Genomic DNA, 18,458 nt, shown 5'->3' with positions numbered 1-18,458 from the left:
CTGTTCATGGGGAAGAAGCAGAGCAGGACAGAGGAGGAAGCTGCTGAAAGTGGGGGTGTGCAATTAAAAACAGCACGACTATGGATTATCCCATCCGTTCATTTACCCAGGACACATTTGTTATTCTAATCCGGAGTCACAGTTGACCTCATTTGCCTCTATCGCAAGGTCCTGCCTTGTACGACAAGCACATCACAACTTGCCATGTGTGATGATGGGGCATGGCCAGACGGGGAACTTTGGGTTTATGTGGACATATGCACCCTATATGGGAAAAAATTATAGTAATTCAACAAAAAGTCAAAAAAATTGAAAATATTTTTGAAATAAACTTGACCTTCTATTGTACTCGTGAGAAATAAAATCCAAAAAATATATTCTTTTGACTTCTTTTCAAAAAAGACAAATTTTTGGCTAAAATAGTGTGAATAGTGACCTATAATAGCAAATAAATTTTGTCTTTTTTGCTGTGAGGTCAACTTTTGTTTTTTTTTCATCGACATTTATATATCAGTGCAAAAGTAAGTCAAGTGTTTTATCAAAATAGTTCTTACCTATTTTGACTTTTAATTAAAATATTAAAAAAAATCCCCATATAGAGTGCATATACAACCAGGAACCAAAGTGTATTTTCCATGACCAGACTCTAGGGATGGCAGTTTTGCCCATGGGTATAGGTACCCGCGGGTACCCTACCCGAAAACAACGGGTATGGGCAAGACTTGATGAGATTTTGTACCATGGGTAATGGGTATCCATACCCGCAAAATATATGGGTAGGATAACGATATGACATTGCGCCCATGGGTAACCCAATGGATACCCAGAAATAATTAATAAATGCAAATGACTCCTATGACATGTGGGGTCATCGTTCAACTCCTATGGCCCACCCTAAGTCTCGATTCCTTAAATTGGCCATAGCTCATAGGCCCGTAATCACCTGATCGCCACTCATGCGTCCTATGTGACTCGTTGAAAAGATGAAATCTTGACTCTTCGCTACCAGACTCCTATCCAATGCTCGATCCAGCGATTCCCCATTCCCAGCACGACCTCCCACTGTACCGGGTTTCTACTAACCGCCGCTCATACTTCCTTGATGCCTCCAAGAGGCCACCCACCATAGTAGCATGTGTTAGTGATATACTACTCGTCCACGATCACTTGAAGTTTAAACCCATTTCTCTACATTTTAAAATTTTAAATGCCATATATTATATCCACTGGATACCCATTGGGTATAGGATACCCGATGGGTATGGGCATGGGTGCCAATTTATGCCCATGGGTATTGAAATGGTTGGGTATAGAAATTTTCTGTGGGTATGGGTTTGGGTAGGAGGTTGTACCCACCCATACCCTACCCTTGCCATCCCTACCATACTCAACTTTGGAACCATATTTATAAAAGTGTTAAACCAATCATCTTCAGGTATGGGTTGGACAGTGCAACTTGAATCTGCATGCGAGGCGCGCGAGGATGGCAATGGGTAGGGTATGGGACGGATAGAGCAATACCATACCCATACCCATTTAGTTAATGGGTACAAAATTCTACCCATACGCATACCCATGGGTATGAAACTTTACCCGTATCCATACCCGACGGGTACCCATACCCATTGGGTACCCAACGGGTAGATCAAACAGTACACGAGTTATTTGCAATTCTACATTCATTTATAGCACATTTTACAAAAAAATCATTGATCACAACTCAATAATAGATAGATGAGTACATGACAATTGTCTCAATTCAAATTGACAATTGGTGACAACTTTAACATAGGTTCATAAGCCCACAACATAAATTTAACATAGGTACACTTATGAATCACAGGTAAGGTTCACATGTCAATATAAACGGGTAGGGTATGGGTATATCCATGGGTAAAAGGCTATACTCGTACCCTATCCATGACTTAACGGGTAGGGTAAGGGTACTATCCGTGGATACAAAATTGTGCCCATATCCTATCCATGCGGGTACGGTATCCGTGAATACCCATATCCATGTGTAAAATTGCCATCGTTAGAGGCGCGTATATATAAACCAAGAGGACACTCCATCAAAATATTCACAGTTCAACAGAGCAAAGACAAGATAAAAAGTCAGAATCAATGGAGTTCCCCTCCGCTTCTTCCCTGCTACTCATCCTGCTTCCTCCCGTACTGTACATCTCCTACCACATCGCGAGGAGCCTCGCCAAGAAGAAGCCCACCACCCACGGCCTCAGGAGGCACCCGCTGCTCGGGCACCTCCCGGCGTTCCTCAAGAACCGCGACCGCTTCCTCGAGTGGTCCACCGAGCTCATCGTCGCCAGCCCCGACCTCAGGATGGGCTTCTGGATCCCCGGGATGACCACCGGCATCGTCACCGGCAACCCGGCCGACGTCGAGCACATCCTGCGCGCCAACTACCCCAAGGGCGAGCGCGCCATCTCCATGCTGGCGGACTTCCTCGGCCACGGCCTCTTCAACTCCGACGGGGAGCAGTGGCTGTGGCAGCGCAAGAACGTCAGCCTCGAGTTCACCACGCGCTCGCTCCGCGGCTTCCTCGTCGACTCCGTGCAGGCCGAGGTCGGGAACAGGCTGCTCCCGCTGCTGCGACGCGCCGCGGATGGCGCCGGCGTGGTGCTCGACATGCAGGACGTGCTCGAGCGGTTCGCGTTCGACACCATCTGCATGGTCTCGTTCGGGCACGACCCGTGCTGCCTCGCCGACGGCGGGGTCCTGACGGAGGGGAAGTCGGACTTCATGCGCGCGTTCGGCGAGGCGCAGGACCTCATCGTCAGCCGATTCCTTGACCCCGTGGCCGCCTCCTGGAAGGTCAAGAAATGGCTCAACGTCGGCAAAGAGCGCCGCCTGAAGAAGGCCATCGCCGACGTCCATGGGTTCGCCATGGAAATTGTCCGCTCCCGCCGTCAAAGCGCGTCCGGGGAAGAAAGCAGAGACGACGTCCTGTCAAGGTTCGTGGCGAGCGACGAGCACGGCGACGAGGCGCTCCGGGACATCGCCCTCAGCTTCCTGATCGCCGGCCGTGAGACCACGTCCTCGGCGCTCACGTGGTTCTTCTGGCTCGTGTCGTCCCGGCCGGACGTCGTGGCGCGCATCGCCGACGAGGTCCGCTCGGTCCGGTCCATGGCAGGCACGCGCCCCGGCGACCCGTTCACGTTCGACGCGCTCCGGGACATGCAGTACCTGCACGCCGCGCTCACCGAGTCGATGCGGCTCTACCCGCCGGTGCTGATCGACTCCCAGTCGAGCGCGGCGGACGACACGCTCCCCGACGGCACGCACATTGGCGCCGGCTGGAACATCACGTACAGCGCGTACGCCATGGGGCGGCTCGCGGCCATATGGGGCAAGGACTGCGCCGAGTTCAAGCCGGAGCGGTGGCTCGGCGACGATGGCGCGTTCCGGCCGGAGAGCCCGTTCCGGTACACGGTGTTCCATGCCGGGCCGAGGACGTGCTTCGGGAAGGAAATGGCCTACGTGCAGATGAAGTCGATCGCTGCCAGTGTGCTCGAAGAATTCGCGGTCGACGTCGTCCGCAAGAACGCCGGCAGCGGCGTGCCCGAGCACGTGCTTTCGGTGACGCTCAGGATGAAGGGCGGCTTGCCTGTGCAAATAAGGAGGAGGGTGGAAGCGTAGGACGAGCAAGTTTGTGCTGGATCTTCAGAGCAGTGGCCAGTGGGCTATTAACAATAATGTCTGTAGTTTTACTTTAAAAAATTGTCTGTAATTTGATTCTGTTGTACATTTTTCTATTCAGAATAAAGGGATGCTCCAGTTTGGCTGTGTTCATAATAGCTGGTCAATCAAATCAGCGATCCAATAACTTTTTACAAAATTAACAATAAAATCAAATCAGTACTCCTATATGCACAGCAAAGATGAAACATGTTTTAATTGGTCATTAATTTCAGATGAATAGTGCTGCGCAGGAGTGATTATATACGTCTACATTAGTTTTTCGGGATTGCTAAAACTCAGCTAGCTGAGATTTATTTTGGTCTCATTCACTTTGTCAGCCGTTGGATTAAAAGCGTAGTTATTCGTGCGAGGTGAGCGAACCGGCTGTTCGTGTCGTCGTACGAGCAATGCAGGCCGGTGGCCCATGTAGGGAGCGCTGGAGCAGCCTTTTAAGGTGGCTTTTTTTCTTTTTATATTCAGAAGCTAAGCTTGTTTCTCTGTCCGATGCCACCAAGCATCATTGTCGCATTTGTATCCCTCTGTTTCTTGTCTTCAGCAGCGGTTGTTTCTTTTTCCTAAGAGATCCTTTTCCATTGTTTGAACGTATACAATTTTTAGTACTTTATTTTATGTAAAATAATTGTTGTAGATTTTTAAAAAAGAAGTAGATTTTTTAGTATAATTATTAATAGTTGTTTTACCAGTTGCAGTTGCATGTCTACTACTAGACATGCGACTGTATGTGTTGTAATCCGATTGAAACTGGGGTCGGAAGGAGGTTTGTTGGGCTAGTTGCATGTCCATCACTAGAGTTGCAATTGCAAACATTGTAGTCTGACTGCAACTACAGTTGTGTTCAGGTTGTTTTTTCTCAATACAATGTTTTTTCCTTTTTATGATTTCTATTTCTTCTTTTGTATAGAAAGTGGGAAAGAGTAGTGAGATGAAAGGGCCCAACTTTTTAATCATTTCATTTTCTTTCTTTGTTTTTAAAACTTTTACTCATATATGTATATTCTGTCGTTCGCGTGTAACTGCACACACAACCAAACTATGCACAATTTGCAAGAAACATAATACACACACAACCTTTCTACTGTCCAACTAGTTTCAGTTATAGTTTCGTTGTTTGTACTTTTATTTCTTCCTTTCTATTTGGAAATATATATTTTTTAGTTTTTTTAGTTTTTTATTGTTTTAAAGGTTGTGTGTGTATGCCGGCGAAGTCTTTTTTTCAATTTTTTTGTTTATTTTGTTACAGTTGCAACCGCCCCAACCCGGGCGCAAGCGCAACTCAGAGCACCGTAGCGCAACAGCAAGACCTACCGCAACCGGGGGTCGGAGGGAGGGTGTCAGCGCCGGCGAAGTCTTTTTCAATTTTTTTTATTGTATTTGAAACCGACCCAGCTCGAGTGCAACTACAACTCAAGAGTACGGTCGTGGGTTGTTTTTTAGGGGGGTGGGGGTTGATTGTAGTTGCACCCGTACCCCCCTAGTTGTGTGCTCGTACTCTTGTTGGGTCCTATTCATGGCCCCCAGTTGCAAGTTGACCATCAACTCGCAACTACGGGGATGTGTGTTGTGTGTGTGTGTGTCGAGGGTCCCCAACTGCATGTCGATAACCGACTTGCAACTAGGAGTGTTGTGTGTGTTTGTCTATTTGTCAAGGGGTCCCTAGTTGCATGTCAAGCATCGACTCACAACTAGGGTGCCAAGTTGCATGTCGATAATCGACTCGCAACTGGGGTGTGTGTGTGTTATTTTTATCAAAGTGTCCCCAGTTGAATGTCAAGCATTGACTCGCAACTAGGGGTGTATGTGTGTGTATTTGTTGAGAACCGCTAGTTGCAAGTTGACCATTGACTCGCAACTAGGGGGGTACGTGTGTTTTTGTGTGTGTGTGTGTGTTTGTTTTGTCGTGGGTCCCTAGTTGCATGTCAATAATCGACTCGCAACTAGAAGTGCGTGCGTGTGTGTGTCTTTTTGTCAAGGGGCCCCCAGTTGCATCTCAACCACCGACTTGTAACTAGGGGGTGTGTGTGTTGAGGACCCCTAGTTGCAAGTTGCCCATCGACTCGCAACTAAGGGATGTTTACGTGCGTGTGTGTGTGTGTTGGCCCCTAGTTGCAAGTTGACCATCGACTCGCAACTAGGGGGTACGTGTGTGTGTGTGTGTGTGTGTTTTATTCGTGGACCCCAGTTGCAAGTTGACCGTCAACTTGCAACTACGGGGATGTGTGTGTGTGTCAAGGGTCCCCAATTGCATGTTGATAGCCGACTTGCAACTAGGAGTGATGTGTGTGTGTCTATTTGTCAAGGGGTCCTTAGTTGCATGTTAAGCATCGACTTGCAACTAGGGTCCCAAGTTGCATGTCGATAATCGACTCGCAACTGGGGTGTGTGTGTGTCTGTGTGTTATTTTTATCAAAGTGTCCGCAGTTGAATGTCAACCATCGACTCACAACTAGGGGTGTGTGTGTATTTGTTGAGAACCCCCAGTTGCAAGTTGACCATCGACTCGCAACTAGGGGGTACGTGTGTGTGTGTGTGTTTTATTCGTGGCCCTCAGTTGCAAGTTGACCATCAACTCGCAACTACGGGGATGTGTGTTGTGTTTGTGTGTCGAGGGTCCCCAATTGCATGTCGATAACCGACTTGCAACTAGGAGTGTTGTGTGTGTTTGTCTATTTGTCAAGGGGTCCCTAGTTGCATGTCAAGCATCGACTCGCAACTAGGGTCCCAAGTTGCATGTCGATAATCGACTCGCAACTGGGGGGTGTGTGTGTTATTTTTATCAAAGTGTCCCCAGTTGAATGTCAACCATCAACTTGCAACTAGGGGTGTGTGTGTGTATTTGTTGAGAACCCACAGTTGCAAGTTGACCATCGACTCGCAACTAGGGGGCACGCGCGTGTGTGTGTGTGTGTTTGTTTTGTCGTGGGTCCCTAGTTGCATGTCAATAATCGACTCGCAATTAGAAGTGCGTGCGTGTGTGTGTCTTTTTGTCAAGGGGCCCCCAGTTGCATCTCAACCACCGACTTGTAACTAGGGGGTGTGTGTGTTGAGGACCCCTAGTTGCAAGTTGCCCATCGACTCGCAACTAAGGGATGTGTGTGTGCGTGTGTGTGTTTTATTCGTGGCCCCTAGTTGCAAGTTGACCATCGACTCGCAACTAGGGGGTACGTGTGTGTCTGTGTGTGTGTGTGTTTTATTCGTGGCCCCCAGTTGCAAGTTGACCATCAACTCGCAACTACGGGGATGTGTGTGTGTGTGTGTCAAGGGTCCCCAATTGCATGTTGATAACCGACTTGCAACTAGGAGTGATGTGTGTGTGTCTATTTGTCAAGGGGTCCTTAGTTGCATGTTAAGCATCGACTTGCAACTAGGGTCCCAAGTTGCATGTCGATAATCGACTCGCAACTGGGGTGTGTGTGTGTCTGTGTGTTATTTTTATCAAAGTGTCCGCAGTTGAATGTCAACCATCGACTCACAACTAGGGGTGTGTGTGTGTATTTGTTGAGAACCCCCAGTTGCAAGTTGTCCATCGACTAGCAATTAGGGGGTGCTCTGTGTGTGTGTGTTTTATTCGTGTCCCCTAGTTGCAAGTTGACCATCAACTCACAACTAGGGGTCTTGTGTGTGTGTGTGTGTGTGTGTCTTTTGTTGTGGCCCCCGGTTGCAACCCGCTCATCAAGTCGCAACTAAGGATGTGTGTGTGTGTGTTTGTAGAGGGTGTGTGTTTTGTTGTGGCCCCCAGTTGCACCCCGCTCATCGACTCGCAACTAAGGATGTGTGTGTGTGTTTGTAGAGGGTCACTAGTTGCATGTTGATAACCGACTCACAACTAGAGGTGTGTGTGTGTGTCTTTTTGTCAAGGGTCCTCAGTTGCATGCTGACCATCAAACTCGCAACTAGCAGGTGTGTGTTTGTTGAGAACCCCCAGTTGCAAGTTGACCATCAACTCGCAACTAGGGGGTATGTGTGCGTGCTTGTGTGTGTGTGTGTGTGTGTTTTGTGTGTGTGCGTGTCTTTTTCTCAAGGGGTTCCCAGTTGCATGTCAATCATCGACTCACAACTAGGGCGTGTGTGTGTTTGTTGAGGACCCTCAGTCGCAAGTTGACCATCAATTCACAACTAGGGGATGTGTGTGTGTTGAGGGTCCCCAATTGCTTGTCGATAACCGACTTGCACTAGAGGTGTGTGTGTGTCTTTTTCTCAAGGGGTCCCTAGTTGCATGTCAAGCATCGACTCGCAACTAGGGGGTGTGTGGGACCCCCAGTTGCGAGTCGATGGGAAACTTGCAACTAGGGGGGTGTGTGTGTGTTTTTGGTTGAGGGTCTTCAGTTGTAAGTTTCCCATCGACTCGCAACTAGGGGGGTGTTTGTTGACAAGAGTTGACAAAACCCGGGCACATGCAACTGGGACCTCTTGAGAAAACGCCCGTACTCAGCCGTACAACTGCAACTCATCATACTCAGGCGCAACTGCAAGAGGTATGAAGCGCCCGCAACTTAATTGGGAGAGGGTTGTATATATATATATATATATATATATATATATATATATATATATATATATATATGATCCTAGTTTCACACCGTTGAACGCTTATAGTTGTATCATCGTCGATCATACACAATAATTTATTTTGATATAGTCGCCCAGCAAACATTGCCTGTGCAACTAACATTTCTTCTTATATCATTTTTTGTTTACATTTGTTTCTTTTAAATTTCTTTACTATATATTTATTAATTTTTTTCCTTGAGTGAAAAATCAACTATTTTATGAAGGTGTTTTTTCATTTGTATATCGTGTCGGGTTTTTGTTGGAGACAATATTTCCTAGAGGAAAATGAAGTTTTTTGGTGTGCCGTTGTGGTGTCTTTACACATGTCGGTCCCAGTGCCAGTTGGTGGTGGTCGTTTGAGCCTCTTGAGATGTCCTATCCACACTAAAACCATGGAATTGCTGCTATAACACACACATGGATCGGCCCATGAGCTCTCACTCGCTTAGTCAGAGGGAGGGTGTCGCAACTGCAACTGTCACAACGCTCACGCAATTGGTGCAATCAAATTGGTTTTGCTCAAACATTCAGATTGTTACATGGCTCGCTAGTACCAAGCACGAATATAACCCTAGTTATATTCGCAATGATTTTTGTCCAAATACTTGGTGCACTTTTTTGATATGTGACATTTAAAAAAAAATACATGGTGAACATGTTTCATGCGATAAACATTCTTACGTACATACATATTTTTTTTATTTTTCACACATTTTTTTCTTTTCGAGCTGTTTAACATTTTCTTTTTTAGGCAATTCATTTGAATTTTTTTAATAATGTTGGCATAAAACAAGGCAGGGCCCAGGCAAAGGCTCCTCCGAGCTATTGTTTTCGAGCAAAAAAACTAAAAACAACAACAGAAAAACGCTCCCTAAATAAGGGTAAGGGCCCAGCTGCTTCATGCTTCTATTCATCAACAACAAACAACGGACAACTTTCGTTATTGTACACTGGCCCATAAAAACACAACAAACAACGAACGGCCCAGGAAGAAGTAGCGACAATATAGAACGACCACACCTTTTGTACACAAATGGATGACGTCATGTGAATGAGACCAATTTATATTTCATTCAGATGAGTTCTAGGCACTCCCTTAGTTTTTTATACACGTATTGGGCTTCCACTAGTCGCTAGTGATGATACAGCATTCGAACAGTCGATCAACGGTTAACATGTATTGCCTTCTGTTATTCCGGCCATTACTATGCTCTAAAATCTAAAGTGCTACAAATCCTTGAAATGACCAACCTAGATGTCTCATAGAATTGTCATCAATCAATAGTTTTTCAGGTACCAATCAGAACTTTTGGGTCTCTAGGCCAGAGAAAGAGCACCAGGCCTCAGCAGATCAGGAACACACCTGATACCCTTGCAACTTGCAAGTTTCAGTTTCTTTTTACCTGTGAACTTTCAGTTAAATTAGCTGTCTTGGTTTTCTGTTCCTTGCTAGTATTGGTCTAATGAAACATATTGCTTCCATCAGTATACGTTAGCTCAGTGGAAGAAATACAAGTTCTGCCTTGCAACTCGGTAGGCTCATGGAAGACCAGTCAGCATTCTAATATGGCCGCTGTTACTGCTAAGTGTTTGTGGCTTTGTACACACCAAATTCCAACAGCCAAAGCGGTTCCATAGAGCTCCTTCCAATATCAATAGATATATCGGGAACACGATGCCCTGTAAACCCTGAGTGTGTGCTCTACCAATTGATTCACAGTTCATTTACCTGCTTAATTGCACGAGCACTTGTTGAGAATCCACCTTACCAGAAAATTAAAGTCACATCAGATGCCTATTCAAAGTTTTTTTTTTCTTGATCAAGAGCAATCACTCGGTGATATTTATAAGGAGATCCACTCCCCTTCTGGATGTGAATGTGAAATCGGCATCTTCCTGTCCTGACCTGACCAAAATGCAAAATGTGATCACAAGATTAGTACACTAGAACGTATGCTGAGCCAGTTTTTTAGCAAATTAACAATGTGGTCTGAGGGTGATATTTTACAGTTTTGCATGTCCAATATTAAAATTCTAAACTTATATTGCCATGGTCTCATGGAATGTCAGCAAGCCAGAAAGAATTTGTCACAGGAGAATCAAGCAAGGTCTATTCTCATATATTAATATGATATCAAGATTATTACCTTCAGGGAGACCATTTCTACTGGAGATCTAGTCATGCATTACCAGTGCTGGCAGAAATGTCCTGTAGATATGGTATTACTAACCATTCTACTCTTAGTCTTCAATTGCTGATAAGTATTATCCCCCATTTGCAAGTGCCAGGAACAATATCAGGAACAAGTAAATTTATGCTCCATTTGTTTTAAGGATCTACGTTCTTCAAGATATAACCGCAGAGCACTAGAGACTTCACAACCAACTGACTTTGCTACATATTGATCAAATAGTATTTTGTACCTAGAGGCTATCTCAAGTTGATCTTGACGAAATTCATTAGGTAGGATGCTCCTCCAATCCCTTGATTTGCCAACAGAACAAAATCCATAAAGAAGTGCAATGAAAGTGACAGAGTCCGGTGAGTAGCCTTTGTTAGCCATCTTATTTATTATGTCCAATGCGTTACCAAGCATATTGTGTCTGCATAGGCTGAAGATAATAGCATTGTATGCTGCATTCCCTGGATCCCAGTTGCCATTAACCAAACCCCTGAATATGTCTAAAAGAGCACCCTTGTCATGCATCTTAACAGTACCACTGCAGTTTGAACTGACGATACAAGCCATACAGTTAGTGAGACCAGTAACTAAACAATGCAACGTAATATCACTAGGAGCACAATGATTAATCAGCATGTGTTCGAAATATGCAGCAGCTTTCATCGCTTTATCTTTTTTAAACAGGCTACCAATTAAAATGGTATAAGTTATCACATTGGGGAATAGACCTTCAAGTTGCATGCTTGCGAATATATCTTCTGCAGTATCTGTATCACCTAGCTTGCAGTATCCATTTATTAATGATGAGTATGTAACAACATTTGGTTGGCATCTCCTTTTCGTCATTTCGCACAGTAACCTTAGAGCTCCACCCATATTGCCTTGTTTAACATAGCCAGTGATAAGAGTGGAATATGTAAACTCATCTGGGATACACCTCACCTTTCTCATGTTGTTCATGCATACAATTGCCTCATCCAGCATTCCAAACTGACAGTATCCTTTTATCATAGCATTATAGCCAACAACATCAAGGCGGACACCCTTTTGTTCCATGAATTCGAATACTTTCCTTGCCTCGTCAAGACTCTCGTTCCTAATGAACCCATCAATCAATGTGGTGTAAACAAATTTATCAGGGTGGACATTTTGCTCGAGCATCTCTGCTAGAAGGTTTCTAGCTGCAGGGAGCATATGTTTCTTGCATAGGCCACTAATCAGTACATTATATATGTTAGCATCAGGGAGAAGCTGCCTCGCTGTCATCTTCTCCCGGACAAGCAATGCCTCACTGACTTGCCCAGCAACAACAAGACCATGAATCAGGGCTCCAAATGTGACCACATCAGGAGTATACCCTCTTTCCATCATTTCCATAAGCAAATTGGATGCATCCATCACTTGTCCTCTAATGCAGAAGCCATGAATCAATGAAGTATAACAGAATAGATTTGGGTTTACCTCCCTCCTAATGGCCTCCCTCAACAGACGCTCAGCCTCTTGAACACGCCCTTCCCGGCAGAGCCCAGATATCAAAGTACTAAAAGTGATGGCATCAGGGTCACAGTCACTTGCAAAAATCTGCTTCAAGACTACCATTGCCTGTGGTGCAGACCGGCATTTGCACAAAGCATCGATGACACTGTTATAAATCTCGATGTTGGGGGACAGTCTCCTTTCCCGCATCTCTGACAGCAAATAGGTAACCTTCTCAAGATCACCCTTCCTCCCGAGCCAGCTCATAAGAGTTCCGTATGTTACCACAGTTGGCAATATCCCCTTCATCTCCATCTCACCCAAGAGCAACAGTCCCCTACCCATGTCGCCGCGTCGACAATACCCATCGATCAAGACATTATAGAACACAGCATTTGGCACGCACCCTGCTCCCCACCTCGCCTCAATCAACTTCACGCCCTTCTCGACCCGCCCTTCCAAGCAAAGGCCCCGGACCATCACACATGTGCTGTAATCATCCGCGCCACCTTCCTTAGCAAGCATTTTGTCATACAGCTTGTGGGCGTCGTCCCACTGCCGCCGCTCCACAAGGAGTCTGAGCAGGCAGTTGCTGTGGATCGCCGCAGGGAGCATTCCATATTGCGCCCTGACGCGCTCGCACATCTCGGTGGCCTTCCTTTCGATCCCGGCGTCGGCGTAGGCAGCCACAAGCTCGCCGAGGCAAGCAGACGTGGGCGCGACGCCCGAGAGAGACATGTCCTGGAGCGTGGAGTCGACGGCGTCGAAGCGGCCGGAGCGGGCGAGGAGGCGGAGGAGGGCGGAATGCGCGATAGGCGTGGGCGGTGGGAGTTTGTCGGCGTCATGGTGACGGCTGCCGGAGTGGGAGCGGGACCAGGAGAGGAGCGCGAGGGCGAGGTCGGGGTCGCGCAGCGAGACGACGGCGTCGGCGAGGCCGCCGTCTGAGAGCGGGGAGGGGAGGAGCGCGGCGAGGGAGCGGGCCCAGACCGGGTTGGTGGAGCGGGTGGCGAGGACCCGCGCGAGCGACTCCGCGAGGGCGGGCGGGACCGGGTTGTGGCTGCGGCGACGGCTTGGGAGCGCGGTGATGCGGGGCAGGAGCCTGGACATGAAACGGTGAGGCGGCGGCCGCCGCTGCGGTGGGAGGAGGAGGCCGGAAGGGTGGAGGGAGGAGGCAAGCAATGTGGCGGCGCGGGACGAACTGGAGGCCGGCCTTGAACTCCAGAGACCAGCGGCTACTTTCTCCTGCATCTCGGCCGTTCAACGGCGAGGTCGTATGCTCCCCAGACTGCATCCAACCGTCCGCCGAAATTGCCCAGCAGCTGCCTCGTGGGGAGGTTTACTGAAAAGGTTTTGCTGAGTTTTTTTTTTTCAACGGAGGCATAAGAATGGCCCATCTATTAATTGAGGAGAAAATAATTTCGCTCAAAAAACATTTAAGAAGAAAATAAAGTTCTACAAGGGACCCACAATCACAACATGGCAATTACTCACGCAAAATAATATGCTAGTTTCTTTGTGTCCATGGTAACCCAAAACTTGGCCTCCTCTAAGACGATGTTTAGAAGGATTGGCGGCGGCACACACATGAGTATGTGACGGAACACCCGAACATATCTCTAGTTTCAAATTGTCCAAGAGATAAGCGTAACGAGAAAGGCCATAGCACACTTTTTAGGGTTTTGTTTGTCGGTTCTCATATCCCACCAACCATTAACGAAGCCCTCGAGGTGCCAAGTGACCGTGTCCATGTGCACAATGTAAAACGTGTAGGAAGATTGGTTTGGGGAGACTAACTTACACACACAAAGGGCGGCGTCAGTCAGAGGATTACAAAGAGATAGATACAAAGTAGGGTTAGTATCTAATCTAATCTAATTATATCATACATAGGTATGTACATGTTCTGCCAGCCTCCCTCGATCTCAACTATGGAAACATGTTGAGTGTGTTTGCACTCCTGAAACAATTTAAGTTGCAGCGGTTTTGTAAACATGTCGGCTAGCTGATCTTTGAGGACACGAACCGAACTTGCAACAACTTTTCAGTAACTCGTTCATGAACAAAGTGAAAATCTATCCTAATATGTTTCGTCCACGCATGAAAAATGAGTTGGAAGAAAGATGATGGCACCAATATTATCACACCATATAACTAGTGGAGGATCCTGTCAAACACCAAGTCCTTTGAGCAAATCAGATAAGTTCTCATGTGCCATTGGTGATCGCCTTGTACGCAGACTTCGTGCTAGAGCGAGACACCGTAACCTGTTTGCGTGCACTCCAAGCAATCAGGTTGCCACCATGAAAGAGGGCATATCCCCATGTGGATCACATATCCCCAACATCACCGACCCAATCATCATCAGAATACACATAAATGGAATAAGAAACTGAGGGCCGAATGAGAAGACCATGATTGAGAGTACCATGAACAAACCAAAGGATCCCTTTGACAGCAGACCAACGATCTTCAGTAGGTGAATGAAGAAATTGACATACATAGTTGACAGCAAACGACAAGTCTGGACGTGTAAAAGTGAGATATTGCATGCCACCAACAAGACTCCGGTAGGTACTGGCATCATCATAGTCCAGCGGAGAACTATCAGTGTGAAACTGTTGACAACATCAGACATAGGAGTATCGACAACCTTTCACTTCATCATACCAGCACGCCGAAGAAGATCAAGTGCATATTTATGCTGTGTCAGAGTAAGCCCACCAGAACATCGAGCAACTTCAATACCAAGGACATAATGGAGAGGACCAAGGTCATTAACAACAAACTCCTGACAATCTATAGCCTATGAGGATGAGCTGAGCATGATGATGTCATCAACATAAACAATGAGTTAAAGAGTATATCCAGCCAATGCAGGATAAACAGGGATGTATCAGTGGTGGAAGCAACAACCCCATATTGTTGAAGAACCGAAGCAAGTCGAGCATGCCATATTTGAGGAGCCTACTTGAGATCGTATATGGCTTTAATAAGACGACATATATGTACACAAGATCACTCACAAAATGATTAGGATTAAGTAAAACATTGTACAAGGCGAACGGGTTCTTCACCCAATTTCACCATAAATTAGCACGACGGGGTGGCTACGCATGCACACACGACTTTTTACGAAACATATATAATGTGTGGTGGAGCCACAGTCCATTGAGATTCAAATCCTAGATTTAACGTTGATGCTCGCATTTTTTTTATTTTTTTTAGACTCGTCGGTGATGTTCTGGAGGAGACGTTCTCATCAACTACAAAAGCGTATGTGATGACTTCGTCAATTTAAAATGATGTGCCGGCTCAGTCTCTCGAAGATACTCGTAGGGATAAGGCTCGCCATAGTGGGGATAACATAGGCCGTATCATGCACTTGGAATCCGCAAACATACTTATGTGGCAGATAATTAAAGAAGAGAGAGAGGCTTATAGTAACTGCCGTGGGAACAATTTCAACAATAGAGAGGGGTAGTGTAAGGGAGCATGATCTATCGAGATGCAAATGGGTGACACAGTGGTTTTAGCGAGTTCGGGCCTCTCATGGTGGAGATAACAGCCCTACGTCTCGTGCTCCGGAGAGGCATTGTTTTCGTCTGAGTATGTATCCGGAGATTACAATGTGAGAGAGCGAGGGAAACGGATCCCCATGCCTAAGCTAAGTCCTGAGACTAATGGTGAGAGAGATGAGAGCGAGGGAAAGAATGAGGGCCTGCCCCGTCTAGTGGTGGGGGTGGCTTATATAGAGTGTGCCACACCCTCACCTCCTATGTTACAAAGTGGGGCATTGATGCCGTAATGTTAGCCTACTATTAAGATGATGCTTCGACTGCCTTGTCGACTATTGGTCCTCGTATATCCGAGTGAGCCATACGACCGAGTGGTTGACTGTCTTCTGAGTGGACGGTACGTCGACATGTCCGAGTGGATAGTATGTCTGTATGGGATTTATCTGGACCCACCTGATGTGTGGACCCCATGCTTTATGATATTTCGACCCTTTGTGGGCCTACCTGTTATGTGTGTCCCCAACAGTAACATAGGTAGATACCGTATCATAATAAATGTTATGCTACTATGTGTCATGCATGGCAATAAATGAGACCACCTATGATACTAACATATGATACTAGTGTATGATACTCCCCACTATGACCAGCCTAAGAAGTGTGTGCGTGCTTTTATAAAGGTTTGTATATGTCACTACAAAAAAAAGACACATCCGTGACATTTTGGGCCGAACGAAATTTTTTTCTGTCATACATATGACACTTCTATGACGATAATTGTGACAAAACCCGGTATCATCATAGATGTGGTGGGCTCCTACTTCTATGACAAAAAATCATGACAGAAAATGGGCTTTTCGTCCTGGGCGGGCCGGAGACGCAGCTGCATGACATTCTTTGGGCCGTCCATGACGGAAAAAACCGTGGTAGAAGCGAGGGCGAGGAAAATTTCGGGGAGTTCCCGGTTACGGTGGGAGGTCGGGGGCCGAGCGATGCGCGTTTCTCTCATACACGTACGCGCGTGTGTGCGAGGCGTTGGCTCTAACTGAACCCGAGTGAGGCGTTGGGCTCTAACTGAACCCGAGCGATTGCACTGCAGGCTACGCGTTACTGAACCCGAGCGATCGATCGATGGCTGTTAACTGAACCCGATCGAGCGATTCCTTCGCTACTGCTGCTAACTGAAGTCGATCGATGCTGCCTCTAGGATGAACAGTGAGCGTTGCGGGGGGGTTTGGATGAACAGTGAGCGGTGGCGTTGCCTCTGGATGAACAGGACTCTGTGGTGTGGTGGAGGGCTGGATGAACAGTAGACGGTGGAGGGGTGCCCGTGGAGGGGTGGTTGAACAGGACCCCGTGGTGTGGAGGGCTGGATGAACAGTAGATGGTGGAGGGGTGGTTGAACAGTAGCCGGTGGAGTAGCGCGCGGTGGAGGCTGGATGAACAGGAGCCCGTGGAGGCTGGAGGAGGTCGACGGTAGCCCGTGGAGGCTGGAGGAGGTCGACGGTGGAGATGAACAGTATCCCGTGGAGTCCCGTTTTGCGGTACGCCACACCCCTCCCGATGAATAGGACCCCCGTTTCGACCGTAGGAGGTCCGTTTCGTCCGTTTTGCGGTACGCCACACCCCTCCCGATCAACAGGACCCCCGTTTCGACCGTAGGAGGTCCGTTTCCTCCGTTTTGCGGTACGCCACACCCCTCCCGATCAACAGGACCCCCGTTTCGACCGTAGGAGGCCGTTTCCTCCGTTCTGCGGTACGCCAGGCCTCGTTTCCATCGCCTGTTCCGTCCAAGCCCTTCCCATGAACAGGACCACGCATTCCGTTCAGACCCAGCCGGTTGGCTCCCACGCGTTCCGTTGCCTGCCGATGAACACAACGCATTCCGTTGCCTCCCCATGAACACGGCGCATTCCGTTGCCTCCCCATGAACACGACGACGACGCTGTTCCTCCGTTCCGACCCAGCCATGTACACGAGCCCTGGCCGTACGTATGCGCGAGTAGGTGTTTGAGACCCCGCCCACACATACGTGGCCGTATTTTCTTTCTTGCACCCTGGCCGCTGTACGTACGTGTACATGCTACGTGCGCGCCTCTACTACGACACGTACGCGCCTCTACTACGACACGTGCGCGCCTCTACATCCACCAGTATATATGTACGTACACGTTCGCGACTAGAATGACAACGCTACGTACGCTTCGACCAGATGGGTCCCGACTGTCAGGCACTTCCTTGCGTGCGAAGATGTAGCTGGTGGGTACCAGCTGTCGGGGGGGGGGTGAATCAATTTTTTTTGCCCGGACGCACTTCCTTGCGTGCGAAGGTGTAGCTGGTGGGTCCCAGCAGTCAGGGGGTAAACGTTTTTTTTTTTGCAAAATACGATGGCCCGTCCGGTGGGTCCCCGCTGTCAGGTGGAGGAATAATTATTTTGCACGTAACAAGGAGGCACTTCCTTGCTGCGGCCGTGGACCCAGCTGTCAGCCTCTCCACGTACAGTCCACGTCCGCTGGAAGCCGTTCCTTGACCACGTTGACCACGCCGCGCCGAGAGCACCAGGGCGGTGGACGACGACGAGGCCTAGGAAGGGGACGACGCGGAGCCGGGGAAGATGCGGCAGTGGATGCCCACGCGTAGAGGGGTACGAGGGTTCACTGGTTCGCTGCGGTGTGAGGCTGTCATCGCCGCAGAATAACAGGGGGTGTGGGTGAGTAGAGGGATGGCCTGGCCAGCGGTGGGAGTAGTAGGGGGCGGTGAGACCTCCGCCGCATCGCAGCCGGCCACGGGAGGCAGGATCACGAGGCACGACCGGCGCTGGTTTGGGCGGCTGGATCAAGAAGACCAGAGGTTGAGGAAGCACTACGGCCGTTGGATGGACATCGTACGGTCACTGGAGTTAGAATCATGCATATTGACTAAGTTGACAAAGCCCTCCGTCCCCGTCAACTTAGTAGGCCCACAAGTCAGACTGCCACTATACTGGGTCCCAGCAAAAGGGGGAGTATTCATTTTT

General features: G+C 47.9%; 2 protein-coding genes across 3 annotated transcripts; one reads left to right on the top strand and one right to left on the bottom strand.

The window, feature by feature from the left end:
• The first annotated feature begins 2,124 nt into the window (after positions 1-2,124).
• LOC109738724 (cytochrome P450 CYP94D108-like) lies at positions 2,125-3,750 on the top strand. Its single transcript, XM_020297808.3, has one exon. It carries the CDS (start codon positions 2,125-2,127, stop codon positions 3,655-3,657), a length of 1,533 nt encoding a protein of 510 aa, XP_020153397.1. The 3' UTR covers positions 3,658-3,750.
• A 5,256-nt stretch (positions 3,751-9,006) lies between these two features.
• LOC109738725 (uncharacterized) lies at positions 9,007-13,176 on the bottom strand. 2 transcript variants are annotated; one of them, XM_020297809.4, is made up of 2 exons: positions 10,416-13,176; positions 9,007-10,174 (listed from the first exon to the last, which is right to left on the bottom strand). In XM_020297809.4, the coding sequence occupies exon 1, from the start codon at positions 13,173-13,175 to the stop codon at positions 10,566-10,568; it is 2,610 nt and encodes an 869-aa protein (XP_020153398.2). In that variant the 5' UTR covers position 13,176; the 3' UTR covers positions 9,007-10,174; positions 10,416-10,565. The 2 variants fall into 2 exon arrangements, with proteins under 2 accessions (XP_020153398.2, XP_040245434.2); XM_040389500.3 differs by having other exon boundaries at positions 9,007-10,169.
• Between the last annotated feature and the right edge of the window lie 5,282 nt (positions 13,177-18,458).

This window comes from Aegilops tauschii, chromosome 5 (assembly GCF_002575655.3).
Source record: "Aegilops tauschii subsp. strangulata cultivar AL8/78 chromosome 5, Aet v6.0, whole genome shotgun sequence".
Lineage (NCBI taxonomy): Eukaryota > Viridiplantae > Streptophyta > Magnoliopsida > Poales > Poaceae > Aegilops > Aegilops tauschii.
The sequence above is the reverse complement of the archived record's forward strand: the minus strand, read 5'-3'. Positions and strand labels throughout refer to the sequence as shown.

What these genes read in the sequence shown, in the direction of transcription:
- LOC109738724 (XM_020297808.3), top strand. Translation starts at nt 2,125, where the DNA reads ATGGAGTTCCCCTCCGCTTCTTCCCTGCTACTCATCCTGCTTCCTCCC.
- LOC109738725 (XM_020297809.4), bottom strand. Translation starts at nt 13,175, where the DNA reads ATGCAGGAGAAAGTAGCCGCTGGTCTCTGGAGTTCAAGGCCGGCCTCC.